Below are 18,943 nucleotides of genomic sequence, written 5' to 3' on the forward strand. Positions count from 1 at the left end.
TAGGTTTCAAAATCACAAGCAATTCCACATATCAGATATATCAATCAATCACAAATTAAACACACAATATGCATTCTTAACAGGTTTATGAATTAAGACAGAGAAATTAGCTTCCCTTACTTGGTATCCTGCTTAAACAACTCTATAAACGTTAGACATCTCTAACTCCACCGGATGTTCTATCTACACATAGAAACATCACAAGAACGATTAGGACATACCATTATGATCACTGATCAGTAGAGACTCATACTGATAAATAAAATAACGCATGCAAGCATAAGAGGGCTTACATACAAAAGAAAACAGAAAAAAAATCAAAAAGACAGCGAAAACTTAACTTACGCGAACGAAGAAACTGATCGGTCCAAATTGAAGAGCTCCCTACGGTCTCAATTCTTCAATCAGACAACTAGAAAGACAAAAAATTTAGAGAGAAGCCAGAGAGCTCTAGAAAAGTGGTTTCTACAGAGATTGTGTGTTTTAAAATAATGAAACTCGTTTATAACAATTCTATTTATACTAAAACCTTTTTAATATTAAAATAATCGAGTCTCACTATTTTTAAACCACTATCACTTCTAAAATATCATTTTCTAGGATTTCACATAAAGCTTTTGTTGCAAAATTTTAGAAACCAATTTAGAGATTAATTATAATTTTTTATTCATATTAGTGAATATTTTAGTAATCAATAATTTTTTATTTTGTAAATTAGTATTTAAATTGGTTCCTACTGTGATTAACAACTTTTTGTTACTAAAATTATTTGTTAATGAGACATTTTCTTATAGTGATTATTTATATAATAAATCTTAAAAGAATTTAAAGTTTTAAAATTTTAAAAAATAACTAAATTACTTAAAATGATATAATTCTAAGATTTTGAGTCAACTAGAATTTTATTGGGTTATATCTATTAAGATGATTTTATAAGTGATATCAATTGAAAAGTTGGCCAAAAAAAAAAGGCTTAGCTAAGAATGTCGTAAATAACTTCTATTTAAAAACTTAATTAATTGTGACTTTCATCAAATAAAGAGAATTTTGATCGACGTTAATTAAGAGAAACCTTTGTCAATATAAATTAGTTTTTTTTTTTACTTAAAAATAATATCAATTAAGATTAATTAAAACAAATAAAAATAAAAATATTATTTTTATTAAATTTTTATATTTAATTGTTCAAAATATTTATTCAAATAAAAAAAATTAAAATTCAATAAACTTAAATTATTTTGTCAAAAAATATTTAAAATAGTACTTTTAACTCAATAACATCAACTTTTTCATACATGTTAAATGATGTTTTATGCTAATATTTGAATTGGAACAAGTCAAATGGTGTAAACAGTTAATGCTAGTCTAAAACAACATTACATAAAAGAAAATTAATAGTTAGATTAAAATAATTATATTTATTTATTTCAAAATTTCAGGAAAAAAAATGTATCAAAGTTTGTGATTGAGGCAAATTTTAATTTCACTTAAGAACTTAAAAGATATTTAACCATAATTTTATCTTGATTCTCATTATTCTTTTTTATTATTTAAATAAAATTTCAAATTTCTTCTTTTGAATCATGGTGATTCCATAATAATATATGATCTTATACTTTTATTATTCGATGACAATAATATAATCTGGAATTGATTTCTATAATAAATAAAAATTTAATTTTGGAATCAGATTATCCGTCACTGAAAAATATTATGATAGAAAATTAATTACAAAGTATGAGAGAAAATTGATAGCAATCCAACAAGTTTCCATATCAATTCCTTTTTTTTTTTTTAAGAAATGCAAAAATCAACATACTCTTACAGTATTAGTATATGTTAGGATGTAAAAAAATATCTGTACCAGAATGTATCCGTAGATAAAACCCACGGCGGATAGGAAATGAATATTGTAAATGGATACTTGTGAATAACAGACATATATGTATTTTTTATTACCTGCATATTAACGAGATAAGTACGAGTATCATAATATCCATATCCATGGATACTCGTACATGCTATACCTTAATTTAAATTAAAAAATAAATAAAAAAATATGATTAAATTATTAACATATTGATTTTGAATTAATTATTTTTTTATCAATTAGTTTTTTTTAAAAACTACATTTATTTGTAAATTGTATTCAATACTATTTAAATAATATTTAAATAAATTATTTGAACTTTGTTTGAAAATTATGAATGTTATGGATTGTATTTTATTTGAATTCATGATTAAAATACGTTGTTAAATATATTTTTTTAAATACTCACGAGTACCCTGGATATTAAAAAATTATGTGAGTACCCGTATAACAGGTACTCGCGCGGATATTGATACAAATACGGGACAAATATTTTTCCAATAAGTAAGGTACGAAGGATCTACTGTCCGTATCCTACCCACTCATTGACATCCCTAGTACATATGAACCTAAAGATAAAAAAAAAACACAAAAAAAAAAACGGTGAATAATATCACAATGGTGTTAAAAGATGTATTTTTATTTGTAAGATTTAAGTTCCTTAGCATTTAACAATCATAAACAATATTATGTTATTTTACAATCTAATAAACTCCACATCAATTTCTAGAATAATTTCTTATTAAAACAAATCCAAAAATCAACATCTCAAACTGTACGTTTACACTACAAGTGAAAATAAAAAATAAAAACAAATGGTGAAAAATACCTATAATGGTGTTAAAATACCTTTTTTCACATGTAGGATTCAATATAAGCAATGGTATATTGTCGTAGAATATTCTAACAATCTAATATTTCTATTAAAGTTCATCATGGAGCTCTTCATCATGGAGCATTGCATCATGGACCATTGCAACATCGAGCACTGCATTATGGAGCACTGTATTGTTGGTGGACAAAGATTCTTCAGTTCTGAACAATCCATGTAAATTTTGTTAGTAAATTTAACTGTCTTAATTTGTCATTAATTATATATATATATATATATATATATATTATAATTTTATAAAAAAATAATTTTAATAAAATAAAGAAAACAATTTCTAGTTCCAATTCATATATAGTTTATATTTAAGTTATGAGCCACTTACTTTTGCACTTCAACATTAGAATTGACTTCAAGATTGGAATTGATGGACACGTCTCTCTCGATTTGAATTGGTGGTGGAAATGGAGGTATGGGAAGACCACTGAGAATCCTGTTAAAAAAATTCGTAATTATACACACACATCCACACACACACATATATATATATATATATATATATATATATATATATATATATATATATATATATATAATAGATAACTTATGTTTGAGATTATTCGTAACATACTTTCGTCTTGGGATATTGGTATTCTCGGTCACATTGGCATCCTCGGTCTGAGTTGGTGGTATAGGTGGACGATCGTGAGGATCATCATTTTGAGTCCTATTAAAAAAGAATAAGTAATTATTTTATAAAAAAATATTTTAATTATTAGTAACATATTTTTACTTTGAGATTAAAATTACTAGACACCATTGTCTCCATAAGTTAGTGAAAAAGACGGTGAAGTGTGAGATCACTTTAAATTTGTAAAAGAGTTAGTCTTTTTTTTTTCATTTATAATTGATATTTGAGTTATGAGGATGTTTCTTTTGCACTTCAAGTTTGATATATATAATTTATATATAATTAATATTTAAATTACTAAGAAATACTTTTGCACTCGAAGATCGAAGTTGTTTGACATATCTTTGAAAGTTTGAATTTGAGTTATTAGAAAACATTTTTGTACTTCGAGATTGAAGTTGTTTTACACATTTGTTTTTAGATTAAATTGGTTGATGGAGTAGAAAGAGTGTGAGAATAACTTTGAATCTATTTTAAAAAATTAGTAAGTTGTTTTAGTATATTATTGATATTGATGTTATGAGCAACATACTTTTTCTACTTCGAGACTCAAATTGTTTGACACATTCTTTTATATTTGAGTTGGTGGTGAAGGTGGAGGAGTGTGAGGATCTATTAAAAAAAATTAGTGACTTTTTTATATATAATTTATATTAGAAAGATCCTTTTTTATATATAATTTCTATGAAAAAACAATTATTACTTTTTTATACATAATTGGTATATAACATATATTTGAATTATTAACAAAATACTTTTACCCTTTGTGGTCGAAACTTAATGACATAGAGTTTGAATTCTTTGTATAGATAAAGGAAACAGGGAATCACTTTGAGTTTTATCAAAAAAAATTGTAATACATAATTGGTAAGTGAGTTATTGAAAAAATGTATTTGCACTTTAGAAATTGAAGTTGCTTGACATATTCTTGTGAGTTTGAATTGGTGGTGAAGATGAAGAAGTATAAGGATCACTTTTAAGTCTTATTAAAAGAAGTCTTTAATTTTTCTATATATAATTCATATATATATGTAGTTAATATTTGAGCTATTAGTGACATACTTTTTCTCTTGGAGATCAGAATTGCTTGACACATTCTTCTGATTTTTCGTTGGTGATGAAGGTGGAGGAACACGAGCATCATTTTGAGTCCTATTAAAAAAAAGTCACCAATTTTTAATACATATAATTGATGTTTGTGTTGTTTGCAACATACCTGTTGACGTTGATACTTGAATTGTTAGACACATTTTTCTGAGTCTGAGTTGGTGGTGGCAATAGAGAAGTTTGAGGATCACGTTCAGTCCTATAGAAAAAGTGTCAATAATTTTTTTATATACAAATAATATATTATTGATATATTTGCTAATATTTTAAGTCCTATTAAAAGTCAATAATTTTTAGAATTAAATATGTTTTTGTTCCTCAAATTTCAGTAAATTTTGGAATTAGTCTATCTTCAAAATTTTGACCAATTTAGTCCTTCATATTTAAAAATACGTGAATTTAGTCCTTTTAACCAAATTTTGTTAAGTTAACTTGACATTTCAAGTGCATTTCATGATAGTATTTGAATTGTTTACCTCGTTTGACATATTTCCGTTTCAATGTTAACTCAAATATTATCATAAAATGCGTTTAGAATGTCAAACAAAATTTGATAAGAACGACCAAATCCACGCATTTATAAAAATGAAGGATTAAATTGGTATAAAGTTTTGAAGGGGGACTAATTTCAAAATTCACTCAAATTTAAAGGACTAAAAATATATTTAACCCTAATTTTTAAGATGTATAATTGATATTTGTGTTTCTTGCAACATACCTATTGACTTCGACATTGGAATTACTTGATAAATTCTTGAGAGTTTGAGTTGGGAGATCACTTTCAATCCTGTTAAAAAAGGACAGTAATTTTTGTTTATATATAAATGATATATTTGTTGTCATGTTTAAAAAGTCAATAATTGATGTTTGTGTTGTTTGCAACATACCTATTGACTTCAACATTGGAATTATTTGACACATTCTTGTGAGTTTGAGCTGGACGTGGCAGTAGAGAAGTTTGAGGATCAATTTCAATCCTATTAAAAAAGGGTCAGTAATTTTTTTTTATATAAATGATATATTATTACATATTAATGACATTTTGAGTCCAATTAAAAAAAATTCCACAATTTTTAATTCGAATAATTGATGTTTGTGTGTGTAGTTTGCAACATACCTATTGACTTTGACATTGGATTTACTTGACACATTCTTCTGAGTTTGAGTTGCTGGTGGCATCAGTGAAGTTTGAGGACCCCTTTCAGTTCTATTAAAAAAAAAATCAGTAAATGTTTTTTATATAAATGATATATTATTAACATTTTGAGTCCTATTTAAAAAAATCAAGAATTTATAATACATATAATTGATGTTTGTATTGTTTGCAACATATTCTTTTGAGATACCTATTGAGATAAATATATTTAATATTTTTGAGATATTAGTAACAACATACATACATTTGTATTTCTGCATCGGTATTTTGTAATACGTTCTCAGTTTGAGTATCTGATGGAGGCAGTCCTTCTTGAGTATCACTTTCATTCCTTTATATATAAAAAAAAGAAAAAAGCACACACAAACATATTATATATAAGTTAATAGGTGTAGTAAAATAAAGAATTTATCACTAATAAAAAGTAGTAGAGCATGATTGAAATATTTTGAGAATAAAAATACATTTAAATCACAAAGTATTAATTATAAAATTAGTAATTTATAAATTAATTGAATTAAGATATAATTTATTAAATAAATAAAAAAAGCATATTGTGGTGATAGGTCTGATCTGTCCAACTAATAAAAAATAGTCCGATCACATTAATTGAGATTAATATTAGTAATTTAAACAAGATTTAAGATAATTTATGGCTAATAAGTTTCCCTAGCGGACAAAGATTAAAGTGTCATAATAAAGACATTTCTAAATAAGAAAGAGAGAAGATTAGAAAAATATAATTAAAAGAGAACTTAAAATAAGAAAAACAGAAAATCACAATTCTGAATACTCTGAATAATCGACTTAACTAAAACACACATAAATAAAATAACCTCGTATACATGGTAGCTAAATAAAAATTATATTTGAATTAGTTGTAACTTACAGCTTTCTGCTTTCGTTGACGGTGTGCAGGCGACGTGTGAGATTATCACTTTCAGCACTGTGTAAAAGAATTGTAAACAAAATACGAATATAAAAGTTATTTTGATCTTTAATATACCCATTCATTACAACAAACTTAATATTCATCAGAGTACTCTTAATGAATCTTATATCGTATTAAAAAGTGGCTTTTAGTTCAACTCATTTTTACAAAATTAGTTTATTAAGTTAAAATTTATCTTACTTATATCCTATAATTTAGTTTTAAACTTAATAATATATAATTTAGTTTTAAACTTAATTAATAATTTAGTTTTATATTTATATATTTGATTCGTGCATGTTCTTCGTATATTTTCTTACTAAATTGAGTTTTTTTTTTTAAATTCAATTGAGTTCGTAAAAAAGATTTAGTACGGTCAATTTTATTAATATTGTGTTAAAATTTAAATTTATCATAGGTCAAAATCTGATTATTTTTTACTTAAAAGGTGTACCTTATAAAAATGAGAAGGATTTCAAGATAAAAAATACTTAAATTTTGATACTTGTCAAATTTAAATTTTGATACATGTCATTTTTAAATATTGTTAATATCATTTTATAAGATTTAAAAAAAGAAAAATTAGGACTCAATTCAGTCAAAACCAAATATAAAAATTAAAACGAGTCAAAAATATAACAATCAAATTATTAATTAAATAATCATCATATCACTTTAAAACATAAATAAAACCCTACTAACAATCAAATAATGCATCTTCATAACATCTCTTAATCCAATCAAACAAAATCCTACAACCATTTCTATTTTAAACCAATATTTAGGGTTTCTTGAAGGAAGTGATATATAACAAGTAAAAACGTATGAATAACAGTATTACCTTATGACAGAAGTGGGAAAATGATGATGCAGCAACTCTAATGTAAGAAGGAGAACAAACGCGATGACACCATAATGAAAAGCCATTTTCAGAAAAAGAAGTTGTGAAGTTGTTGTTGCTCGAGTGTGATTCTCGTGAAGAACTGTGATTGTTAACAGAAATGAAGTGATAGTTATGGAGATTTATAGAATGCAAGTGCCATTGTTTAAGATATATAGCTTCGCAATCGCTACTTTATCAAACTTGGTCTTTGCAATTACTCTCTTTCTTGTTTCAGCTTTGTCCTCTTGGAATATTTTAACCCAAAATTAACCGAGTTGACATAATCGCTAACAACTTGCATGTCGTATACGTCCACAACAAAAGAGGAAGTTGTTTGAATTGGTATTTTTTGAAAAAAAAAAAAAACTCGTTAGATCCTACAAAGTTTGGTTTACATCTTAAAATCCATTAATTATTGAGTTAAATATGATTTTGATTAGTGCTTGAACTTTCACACAATATTAAAATATATTTTTATTTGAAACTTTGATATATTTTAATTCCTAAACTTTAAAAGTAAATTATATAATCCTTTTAACATAATTATGCTATCTTTTTTTAATTTTATACTAGCATTTAAGTTGTTTATATCATTTATCATGTTCTCAATATCAATTGAGAAACACGTTTGATATGTAAAAGAAAATACAAAAATTAGCATATAGGATTAAAAAAATTATATTCACTAATTTTATTTTTTGAAGTTTAGAAATATATCAAAGTTTTTGAAAATTCTAATTTCACGTCAAAGTGCAGATATTAAAAATATATTTAACCCTTAATTATTTAACATCTTATAAATCATGATTATAAATTCAAGTGTGAGTCCGGGTCTTATTTCAGATAAACACAAGAAAATTGAATATTTTATAAAATAGAAAATACACCAGTTTTCTTAAGATTTTAGATTGTAAGTAACTGGATATAGACTCACGTTATGAATATAAATTTATGAGACTTGTATAAATTCAACTTCCTATGTTGTATATTGTTTAAAAAAGTATGAATTTATATGGTATCAAAATAAAATGATACTATAGCAACTCCTTTTTATTTTGACAAAAAAATATTTTACTATTGGCTGACTGAATAATTGGAAGCGGTTTGACATATATATTTAAACACACTTTTCTTAGTCAAATGTTGTTAGAACACGGATTTTCCAGATAAAAGACGAATAAAAAGATGTTGATAACGCGATTCCTCTTTTTATTTATTTTTGTTACATAGGTTTAATGAGTCTAAGTCTATTCTTTTATCATGTTTGAACTCATATACGAACATGTTTTCCTTGAATAATGAATGAAACAATGAGACTCATTGACTATATATAATGTGAACACGTTCTCTTTTTATATATGCTTTCTCCTCAGTGTTATTCAAGAAAATTCAACTTTTAAAATATGTCTGCATCTTTCTGTTGAAAAACAAAATATAAATAGATATTTAGAGAACATTCAGCGATCACATTCCAAAAGATCTAGAAAATAAATTATTATTATTATTATTGTTATTATTATTATTATTATTATTATGGTTCTCTCTTTTCTTTTTATTTTGCATATCGTACTAGAACATTTTAGTCATATTAACATCCTAAAAAATGTTGTCTATTCTAAGAAAATCATTTCAGAGTGATTTTAAAATTGTGATAATGTAAGGCGAGGCTTTGAAAATGATTTTTTTTTATCATATAAGCAAGGCTGTTAGAAAATTTGTACTAGTTGGTAAGATAATGATTTTTTATAAGCTATGATTTACGCGGAAAGACAAGTCAAAAGTGTTATTATTATTTTTTTATCTCAAACAATCCTGTATAGTTTATTGGTTACTATAAATTTATTAAACAATTATTTAATCCTTAATTATATATATATATATATATATATATATATATATATCACTATTAAAAATTATTGTATTACATGAAATTTTTCTTATAAATTTGTTAAAAAAATTTATAATAAAAGACATTTTTTTTCTGTTAATTTTTTAAGAATCTTAATTGACAGATAATTCATTTGTGAGTAATTATTTTTTACAAAATTATAAAATTTGAAAGTATTTCCTACCAAATTTGTTATGAAAAGTGTTTTGTACAAAATATTTTGTATAAAAATTCACAGTAATTTCCTGCAAATTTTTTTTCATAACAAAATTTATAAATATTTAAAAAAAAATCAAAACAAAATCTAAAAAAAAATATGAATTGTTTTAGTGTATATATTACTTTTGTATTTATGATATTACCACAAGAGAAAGATGATAATGCCATATCGTTAATAAGTTCAACAAATTAGATTGAAATTAGCTTGCTATTTAAAAAAATTATTCTACAAAATATTTCATATATAAAGAATCAATACAGATGTTAATATTCATTTTTACATATTTAGAGTAATACGTACAATTTTATTATAAATGAGTCATTGCAAGAAAAATTATATGTCCACCAAAATTGTGAAAGGAAATAGTAAGTTCCATAACTCTTATTTACACAGTATATATATATATATATATATATATATATATATATATATATATATATATATATATATATATATATATATATTTTGAGATTAATGTTAGAATTAATTGAAAGAATTAATTTTATTATATGACTTCTTTGAAATATTATGATGTGCTCAATTGTCATTTAATAAAATTTAAAGACATATTGGTTATTATGAGAAGTGATAATAAAATAAAATAAAGATAAAATAAAAACCAATTCAATGAGACATTGGTTTATAAAAGAAATTAGGGTTCTTTTCATAGTAACACATCAAGAAGTATGAGAAGAAAAAAGAAAGACAAAAAGATAGATTGGAAAATGGTGGTTGGAGAGTACACAAATTACAAACTGAAGAACGCATACTTACAGCGTATATATAGTCTTTTATGGATCAAGGCTCTATTATTATTGTGCGAGAATATCTTAAATCTTCAAGATCCTTAATTGTTTTAAATGTGATGTCAAAGTATGTGTTGTAGGATGTGTGATTTTTTTGTGATGTTTCTCAGTTTATGATGTTTGTTTTCAAATTAAGAAAAACCCTAATTATAAATGAATGTAGAGATATTTTGGAATTTATGTTTTTCCCAATATTTATTATGAACCCTAATTAAAGGTTTTAAGGAGTTTGTATATTTTCAGCTGCTTTAGAGATTGAATGTGAAGGAAGATGGGAATCAAATTTCGCTGAATGAAATTGCATCTGTTGTGCTTCAATAATTTTAATTACAAATTGATCCATTGTTATCCATATTTTTATGAATGGAGTGCAATTGCAACATGCATGTGAATATTAATGCCATTGAGATATAAATCTATTGCAGTATGAATTGTGTGATTTGATTGTAATAAATGCTTGGTATATGCTATTGAATTGAATGGAGATCAAATCACACGGTGACGCAAAGTGGAGGTGAATGTGCCTTTGAAAGCGTGACGCACGAACATTATGTTACGTGAGTGAGTTGGGAAGTTTTGATAAATTAAATGTTTTAATCACAAATTATATAATTATGAATTAATTGAATTCAAGTGCAATGATTTTTATAGGTTTACGTCACCAATAAAATTAATGTTAATTTTTTTATATGAATATGTATTTTTTAATTTATAATAATGAGTATGTTTTGTTATTGATAAATTAAAATTAATGAAGATGTTATATATGTATGGTTTATAGGAATTAAATGTATATTTATTTGTTTGAAATCAAGTATGATAAATTTTGTTAGTCATTAAAGTGATCAAAATTTGAAACTTTTTTTTGGTTTCAAATTATTAATGTTTTTATTTCAATTACCCATAGTATAGATGCTAAATTATGAATAATTAATTTATGGATTAATTGAAATTCATTATTATAAGGTATTTTAGAATCGTCCAAAGGTTGATTAATTGTTATTATAATTAATGAACATGATTGTAGATGCTTCACTAGTTCATGCATATTTTAATTATCAATAATGTTATAATATGATTAACATCATTATGTTTATGTTTGTGTATTAGTTGATCTCCCAAAGGAGAACATTAGTATGCATAGAATGGTTGTTTATGTCTAAATTTGTATTTACGTTTAGTTTTATGACTCAAGACATTAATGTTAGGCATGTGTTAATTGTAGTCTCTGTTTTGGTATCTTTACACTCGCACGCTACGTCTGTCCCAATCTTTAATGAGTTGAATTTCCCTGACTGGAGTGAACAAGTCCAATTTCACTTAGGTGTGTTGGATCTTGATTTGACTTTTCAAGTTAAAAAGTCGACTCATATCACAGATATTAGTAGAATGAAGAGAAACCCATTACAAACCTTGGGAAAAGTCAAATAGACTAAGCTTAATGTTTATGAGCAAGCAATATTAAGTTAACTCTTCCTAAAACCGATAATGCAAAAGAATTTATGAAATTTGTGGAAGAGCTCTCCCAAACTACTGATAAATCTCTCGCTAGGACATTGATGAGTACGTTGACCACCACGAAGTTTGAGGGTTCGCGTATTATGCATGAGTATGTGATTGAGATGACAAATATCGTAGTAAGACTTAAGTCTCTAGGAATGGTAGTGAATGAAGGTTTCTCATGCAGATTATTCTAAACTCATTATCGTTTGAGAATGGTCTGTTCCAGATGAACTACAACATCATGAAAGACAAGTGAAACGTGCATGAATTGCACAATATGCTAGTTTAGGAGGAGACCCAATTGAAGAACTTAGGAAATCACTCTATTCAGTATGTGAAGAATCAAGGAGCTGCTAGAAAGAAAGTTACTAAGAAACATGGAAAGGGTAAAGGAACACTGAAGATTGACAAGTCCTCAGCCAAAATCTAGAAGAAAAATGACAAATCTCATTTCTATAGAAAGTCTGGACATTTCCAAAAGGACTACATAAAGCGTAGAGCTTGGTTCAAAAAGAAATGTAAGCATAATGCTTACATATGCTTTGAATCAAACTTAACTGAAGTTCCCTATAATACGTGGTGGATTGATTCTGGATGTACGACTCATGTTTCTAATGTGATGCATGGATTTCTTTAACCTGAACCATAAACCCAAATGAGAAGTTCGTCTTCATGGGCAATAAAGAGAAAGTTCTAGTGGAAGCCGTCGGAACTTATCGTCTAATCCTCGACACTAGATATCACTTAGACCTTATGGATACTTTTTATGTACCAAGTATCACTAGGAATTTATTTTCTTTGTCTAAGCTTGATGTTGTTGGATACTATTTTAAGTTTGGGAATGGTTGTTTTAGTTTGTTTTGAGCGTACTTGTATGATTTGTAACATCTCGTCTTGATATTACGGATTTAAATAATTAAAATGAATAATAGAAACATAAATACATCGCATTTATGAATAAACCTCATTACCCATAAGCGCGGGAAATTTAAAACTTTTATTATCGTATAACAAAACACTGATCCATAGTTTATAAAGAAAAAGAATATACAAATATCTCTCAAAAGTTTACATATCATTTCCAAAACTAAAATCAATAAAAACATAGTAATAAAATCCCATGCTATCCCTTGCTCCTTGTTTAAGCATCACCAGCACCACCTGCATCAACATCCTCTGCTCACGTGTACCGCGTACACGATCATCGCTATACACAAGCAGATAGGGTGAGCTTAATGAAATCAACATACATCACAGTAATATACATATAAACAACCATTTAACTATATTTCTACAAAGACCCAAAATACAGTCTCTTTCTCTATTCTCTATCATCTGGCCACAACTAGATTATTCGTGTTCTACTTCTTTTAGTGATTTCCTCAAGGTAATTTGCTGCCAAACCTATCGGTCACAACCGATAGAGCACGTGCGGGAAACATCGCCACGGATCATACACCGTAACCCCAGGTGGAGTTCCCAAATACAAACATAGTCTGTAACGTCCCAAGACTACCAAACTCGTCAGTCAACTACTGAGGAGGGCAATCTATCTGGATCCATCCGTACTGGCCACAACCAGCACACTCACACCGGCAACACTCACCAACTCGAGCTCAACTCAAGGGTTCCTCGTGTTCATCCGCCATCCCGAGCTCAACTCGAGGGATGCCATTCCGAGCTCAACTCGAGGAATGTACGTACTTAACCCCTATCCCGAGCTCAACTCAAGGGATACGTTCCAAGCTCAACTCAAGGAACCCAGGAATTTTACCTTGGAAGTATCACCAAAAGCCTTGTAGATCACACCCACGAAGTCCAACGACTAGAAATTTCAGCAGCCAAATCGCCTAGCTGGGGACATGTACCGCTAGGCGCTATCAGCTCCCAGACCGCCTGGCGGGGGACACGTACCGCTAGGCGCCAAGCGCTTAAAAAATTACAAAGTCTGCAACAACCGCCTGGCGGAACCGTCCTCACCGCTAGGCGGACGATGCTTTAGAGGCTACTGTTTTTGCCGCTATCGCCTGGCAGGACCTTCTCCTCCGCCAGGCGCCACCAAGTCCAGGACCCCACTGTTCCCTCGCTATCTCCTGGCGGTTCCAATATCCCCGCCAGGCGCTATACCTCCGTTGTTGTTGTTGCGCTCTGGCCACTTGTGAGTACTCGATGTTTGGCTCATTCGGGTTATGGCTTGGCAAACTGCAATTTAGGGTTTGCGAAGTGGGCGTGAGTTCGTTGTGTTATAGGTTTGTGGCAGGTTGGTGTTGTGCGTGGATGAAGATCTGTCGTTGATGCGGCGGAGGTAGTTTCGCGATTTGGGAGAGGAGACGCAATTTAGGGTTTGTGATTTTTGTTTTGATTTTATGCAAGTGTGGTGTTCACGTTTTCATGTATGAAGAACATGGAGGTTCCATGGTAGTGGCGCGATTCACGAATTGCTCTTACGGTGAAGGACTTGTTTGTTCATTGATACTCGAATTTGAGAAATTATTAGTAGGTCTCTTTGGCTTAGAACCATAGTAAACTTTTTTGTTGGCCTTTCAACATTATTATTTATGGATTATTTTCATTGCTCTTTCTTTTTTGTAAAGGTGATCATGGATCAGATTTTTGAAGATCCGATTGAAATTCAATCCAGATTCAAAATATTGGATCATATTTTAAATCCAAGTTTATTAAAATTTAAGGACCTATGGGTTATTATGAGAAGTGATAATAAAATAAAATAAAGATAAAATAAAAATCAATTCGATGAGACGTTGGTTTATAAAAGAAATTAAGGTTCTTTTCATAGTAACCCATCAAGAAGTGTGAGAAGAAAAAAAGAAAGACAAAAAGATAGATTGGAAAACGGTGGTTGGAGAGTACACAAATTACAAACTGAAGAACGCATACTTACAGAGTCTCTTATGGATCAAGGTTAATGCTTTATTATTATTGTGCGAAAATCTTAAATCTTAAAGATCCTTAATTGTTTTACATTTGGTGTCAAAGTATGTGTTATAGGATGTATGATTTTTTTGTGATGTTTCTCATTTTATGATGTTTGTTTCCAAATTAAGAAAAACCTTAATTATGAATGAATTTAGAGATTTTCTGAAATTTATGTTTTTTCCAATATTTATTATGAACCATAATTAAAGGTTTTAAGGAGTTTGTATATTTTCAGCTGCTTTAGAGATTGAATGTGAATGCCATTATTGGAAGATGGGAATCAAATTTCGCTGCATGAAATTGCATCTGTTGTGCTTCAATAATTTATTATTAATCCATTGTTATCCATATTTTTATGAATGGGGTGCAATTGCAACATGTATGTGAATATTAATGCCATTGAGATATAAATCTATTGCGGTATGAATTGTGTGATTTGATTGTAATAAATGCTTAGTATATGCTATTGAATTGAATGGAAATCAAATCACACGGTGACGCAAAGTGGAGGTGAATGTGCCTTTGAAAGTGCAACATTATATTACGTGAGTGAGTTGCGAAGTTTTGATAAATTAAATGTTTTAATCACAAATTATATAATTATTGTTATAAAATAAAGTTAATAAGAGAGAGAAAAGGAGAGGAAGAATAGATAATGAGAGTGTAGGGAGTAACTTCTGTTTGTATGTATGTTTTATTACTGATAGGACGAGTTCTATTTATAGATACACCATGGTAACCCAGAAAGGATATAAAATCAAATAGTAAATACAAAATTTAGGTAATGAATTATATGATTATCAATCATATGAGTAATTGTATCAAATCAATGGACGACCATTAATCCATAACACTCCTCCTTGGGGTGTCTATTGATTAAAGAATGTGTCTCATTAAAACCTTACTAGGAAAACCCCTTTGGGATAAAAACCTAGTGAAGGAAAAAAAGTACATTATTTTATATAATATTGTTCTTTGCATCTTCTATTTCTCCCCTCATGTAAACTTACATCGTCAAGATGACGGAGTCCAATCTTGTGAACCAATTGCTCAAAAGTTCTCCTTGGCAAAGACTTTGTAAATAAATCTGCTATATTTTCACATGAGCGAATCTTTTGGATCTCTACATCACCATTTCTTTGAAGATCATGAGTGAAAAAGAATTTTGGAAGAATATGTTTGTTCTGTCTCCTTTAATATATCCTTCTTTCAATTGAACAATGCATACACTATTGTCTTCATATATTGTTGTTGGTTTAATTTTTCCCAATGATAAACCACAAGTTTGTTGCACATGTTGAATTATAGACCTTAGTCAAACGCATTCACGACTTGTCTCATGTAATGCTAAAATTTTTGCATAATTTGACGATGTTGCTGTTATTGTTTGTTTCACAGATCGCCATGAAATCGTTGTGCCACCACATGTGAACAAATATCTTGTTTGTGATAATAATAAAATATATAAAATTTAAGTATATTATTTTAGCCCCTCCAAATTTTGATTAAGATCCGTCTGCAAGTCTAATTTTGTTGTGAAACCAGTTTAGATCCAAATATTTACTGTTTTAAATTTAGATACATTTCTAAACTCATATTTTTATTAAAATTCCAGGATCATACAATTACTTAATTTTCAACTGAAGCAAATTCTTATTTTTAGAGCCACTTGGTTCAAGTAAAGTAAAAGATGTAAAGATCATTTCTAAATAAAAGAATCTCAAAAATCAATTCCAACTGAATATTATACCAACAAAATTAAGAATAAAAAGTATACGATCTGATAGTGAAATATTTTTACACAATCACCTAATCACAAATCACTGTATATAATAAGTTTATTAACTTCTAGAATAACTACTTTAAAAAAAAATACAAAACATGATTTTTTATTAGTTGACAGTTAAATTTTTACATTCACAGTGCATGCGTATTAAGCCCTAATTTTTAAAAATTGGTATATAAAAAAATTGAACTTAAATTAACACAGCAAAATCCATGGCATATTCTAGGAGCAGACACGTAGATTTTTTTTTTTCACATAATTTCAGGAGTTTGCATAGACATAATTCATGGCAAAATCAGCACTGCAACAATTTGGTTGTTAAATAATGTGGTTCAGATTTTAGTGAATTCTAGTCTAATTCAAATAATAAGTTTAGACTATCCAAAGTTCAAAATCCATAAAAGTAAAATAGAAAATTTGCTTTTTGAAAAATTAATAAATATGGATCCAAACTCAAATCCAGATTTTAGAAAATAGAATTTTAGTGAATCAAATTAGACCAAAACTAGATTGGATCAGACAAATTAGATATTTTTGCGCCTTATTTTTTGGTATTGTGTTTGAGTGGACTTAATCGTACCTCTGCTTGTTAATTTTTTATCGATTTGGTCTTAACTTTTGAAAATTTCCTGCATTAGTGTCTTAGAGTGGATTTATGAAACTTTTCTTGTTTTCTTTTTGATGTGGCAACCTCAAAATAAATTGCGACAGGATAGCGATAAAAAAAAACATTAATCAATTTTAACAAAACAAAATTTTAGAAAAAGGGAGTTGTCACCGTAGTTTTAGGAAATTATGAAAAACCTAAAAAAAGTCTATAAAATCGGATCAGGTTCGGAAGTCGGTTACGTGTGGAGAATGTATTAATACCATATATGTTCGTCCTAAAACGGTCTCTTCTATGTAATTGTTCAAAACTAATGAAATTTTCAAATATTTATTCTTCCCCCAAAAATATAATAAAACATACTAATATAAATAAATAAAACATTTTTAAAATTTTTGTAATTGGGTTCAACAAGATGATATTACTCCTACGTATTTTTATAAAGATGAGAAATTAGGGTTATATAGCTTTCTTAAAAACAAATAATTAAAAAATTGTTATTTGATTAATATCTTTTTTGATTTTAAATTTTAATATATTTTTATATTTATCAGGTAAATTCGAGACTTAACATTTAAACAAGTCCGATACAAAACATGATGATTAATTTTAATTATAAAATATTTAATTATCAAGTAAGTCCGAGACTTAAACATAATAATTAGTTTTATATAAAATCAAATTTCTTATAAAACTTTAGATTCTATTATCTAGTAAGTCCAAGGCTAAACATAATAAAAAAAATTATTTAAGGGTTAAACATTTAAGTATTAAGCAAGTCGAGATTAGACATGATAATTAATTTTAATTTTTAAAATATTTAATTATCAAATACGTTCGAGACTTAACATAAAAATTGGTTTTATTTAAAATTAAATTTCTTATAAAAGTTTAGATTTTATTATCAAGTAAATTCAAGACTTAACCTAACTTAATAAAGAAATTTTATTTAAGAATTAAACATTTAAATATTAACTAAGTTTCAGACTTAACATGATAATTAAATTTATTTAAATATAAAATAAAAATCATAATTATTAAGTAAGTTTAAAACTTAACATAATAATATTCAGTAGTTTCCAACATTAAACAAGAGGTAATTTTGATAGAAAGAGAAAAATCAATCTATATGTAATAAAACTCAAACTAAACATGAAATAGAGGTATTAATATCAAAAACAGGGGTGCAGATTGCATATACCTCAAACTAATGCAAGTGTAAATATTAAAACACAAGGTGCAAACAGTAATAAAAATAGGGGTGGCATGCATTAAAAAGTGGGGGTTAGGCGAAGCAAATAGCCTATGGAGAACAAATAGGTGTGCAAAGAATAAAAAGGGTCCGTGAAGAACAATGATTGATTGACCCAAATTTACGTTTTCTGATGTTTCTATCTTCATCATTTATTACATGTCTTTCACCTATTATTATAATTTTTTTTATTATTATTTTTTTACTTTTAAAGCTAAAACCTAAAAGAACTAAAACGAAAATCAAAACCTTTAGAATCTAACATTATATTTAGGAGTGTAAAAAATCCGTATCAACATATAAAATCTGGGACGAGTAATAAATAGATATTAAAATTGAATATCTATAAATAACAGGTAATTTTTATAATTGCATGTTAACGGAAGATATCTGTAAGAAAAAGAATGTATGTGAAGGGTTAGTGATTGCTGTGAGAAAAGAATGTGTGTGTGAAGGTTTAATGGTTTTAGTGTGCGC

At 27.5% G+C, this 18,943-nt stretch overlaps 1 protein-coding gene across 1 annotated transcript; it reads right to left on the reverse strand.

Moving 5' to 3' along the window:
- Window positions 1-2,635: 2,635 nt before the first annotated feature.
- LOC114170490 (uncharacterized) lies at window positions 2,636-7,585 on the reverse strand. The gene is made up of 11 exons (XM_028055977.2): window positions 7,426-7,585; window positions 6,543-6,599; window positions 5,898-5,984; window positions 5,615-5,704; window positions 5,385-5,474; window positions 5,216-5,284; window positions 4,607-4,696; window positions 4,453-4,542; window positions 3,331-3,426; window positions 3,085-3,192; window positions 2,636-2,905 (listed from the first exon to the last, which is right to left on the reverse strand). The coding sequence occupies exons 1-11, from the start codon at window positions 7,509-7,511 to the stop codon at window positions 2,794-2,796; spliced, it is 975 nt and encodes a 324-aa protein (XP_027911778.1). The 5' UTR covers window positions 7,512-7,585; the 3' UTR covers window positions 2,636-2,793.
- Between the last annotated feature and the right edge of the window lie 11,358 nt (window positions 7,586-18,943).

Source organism: Vigna unguiculata, chromosome 11 (genome assembly GCF_037176805.1).
Source record: "Vigna unguiculata cultivar grain cowpea cultivar isolate G323 ecotype 2 chromosome 11, ASM3717680v1, whole genome shotgun sequence".
NCBI classification, from domain to species: domain Eukaryota; kingdom Viridiplantae; phylum Streptophyta; class Magnoliopsida; order Fabales; family Fabaceae; genus Vigna; species Vigna unguiculata.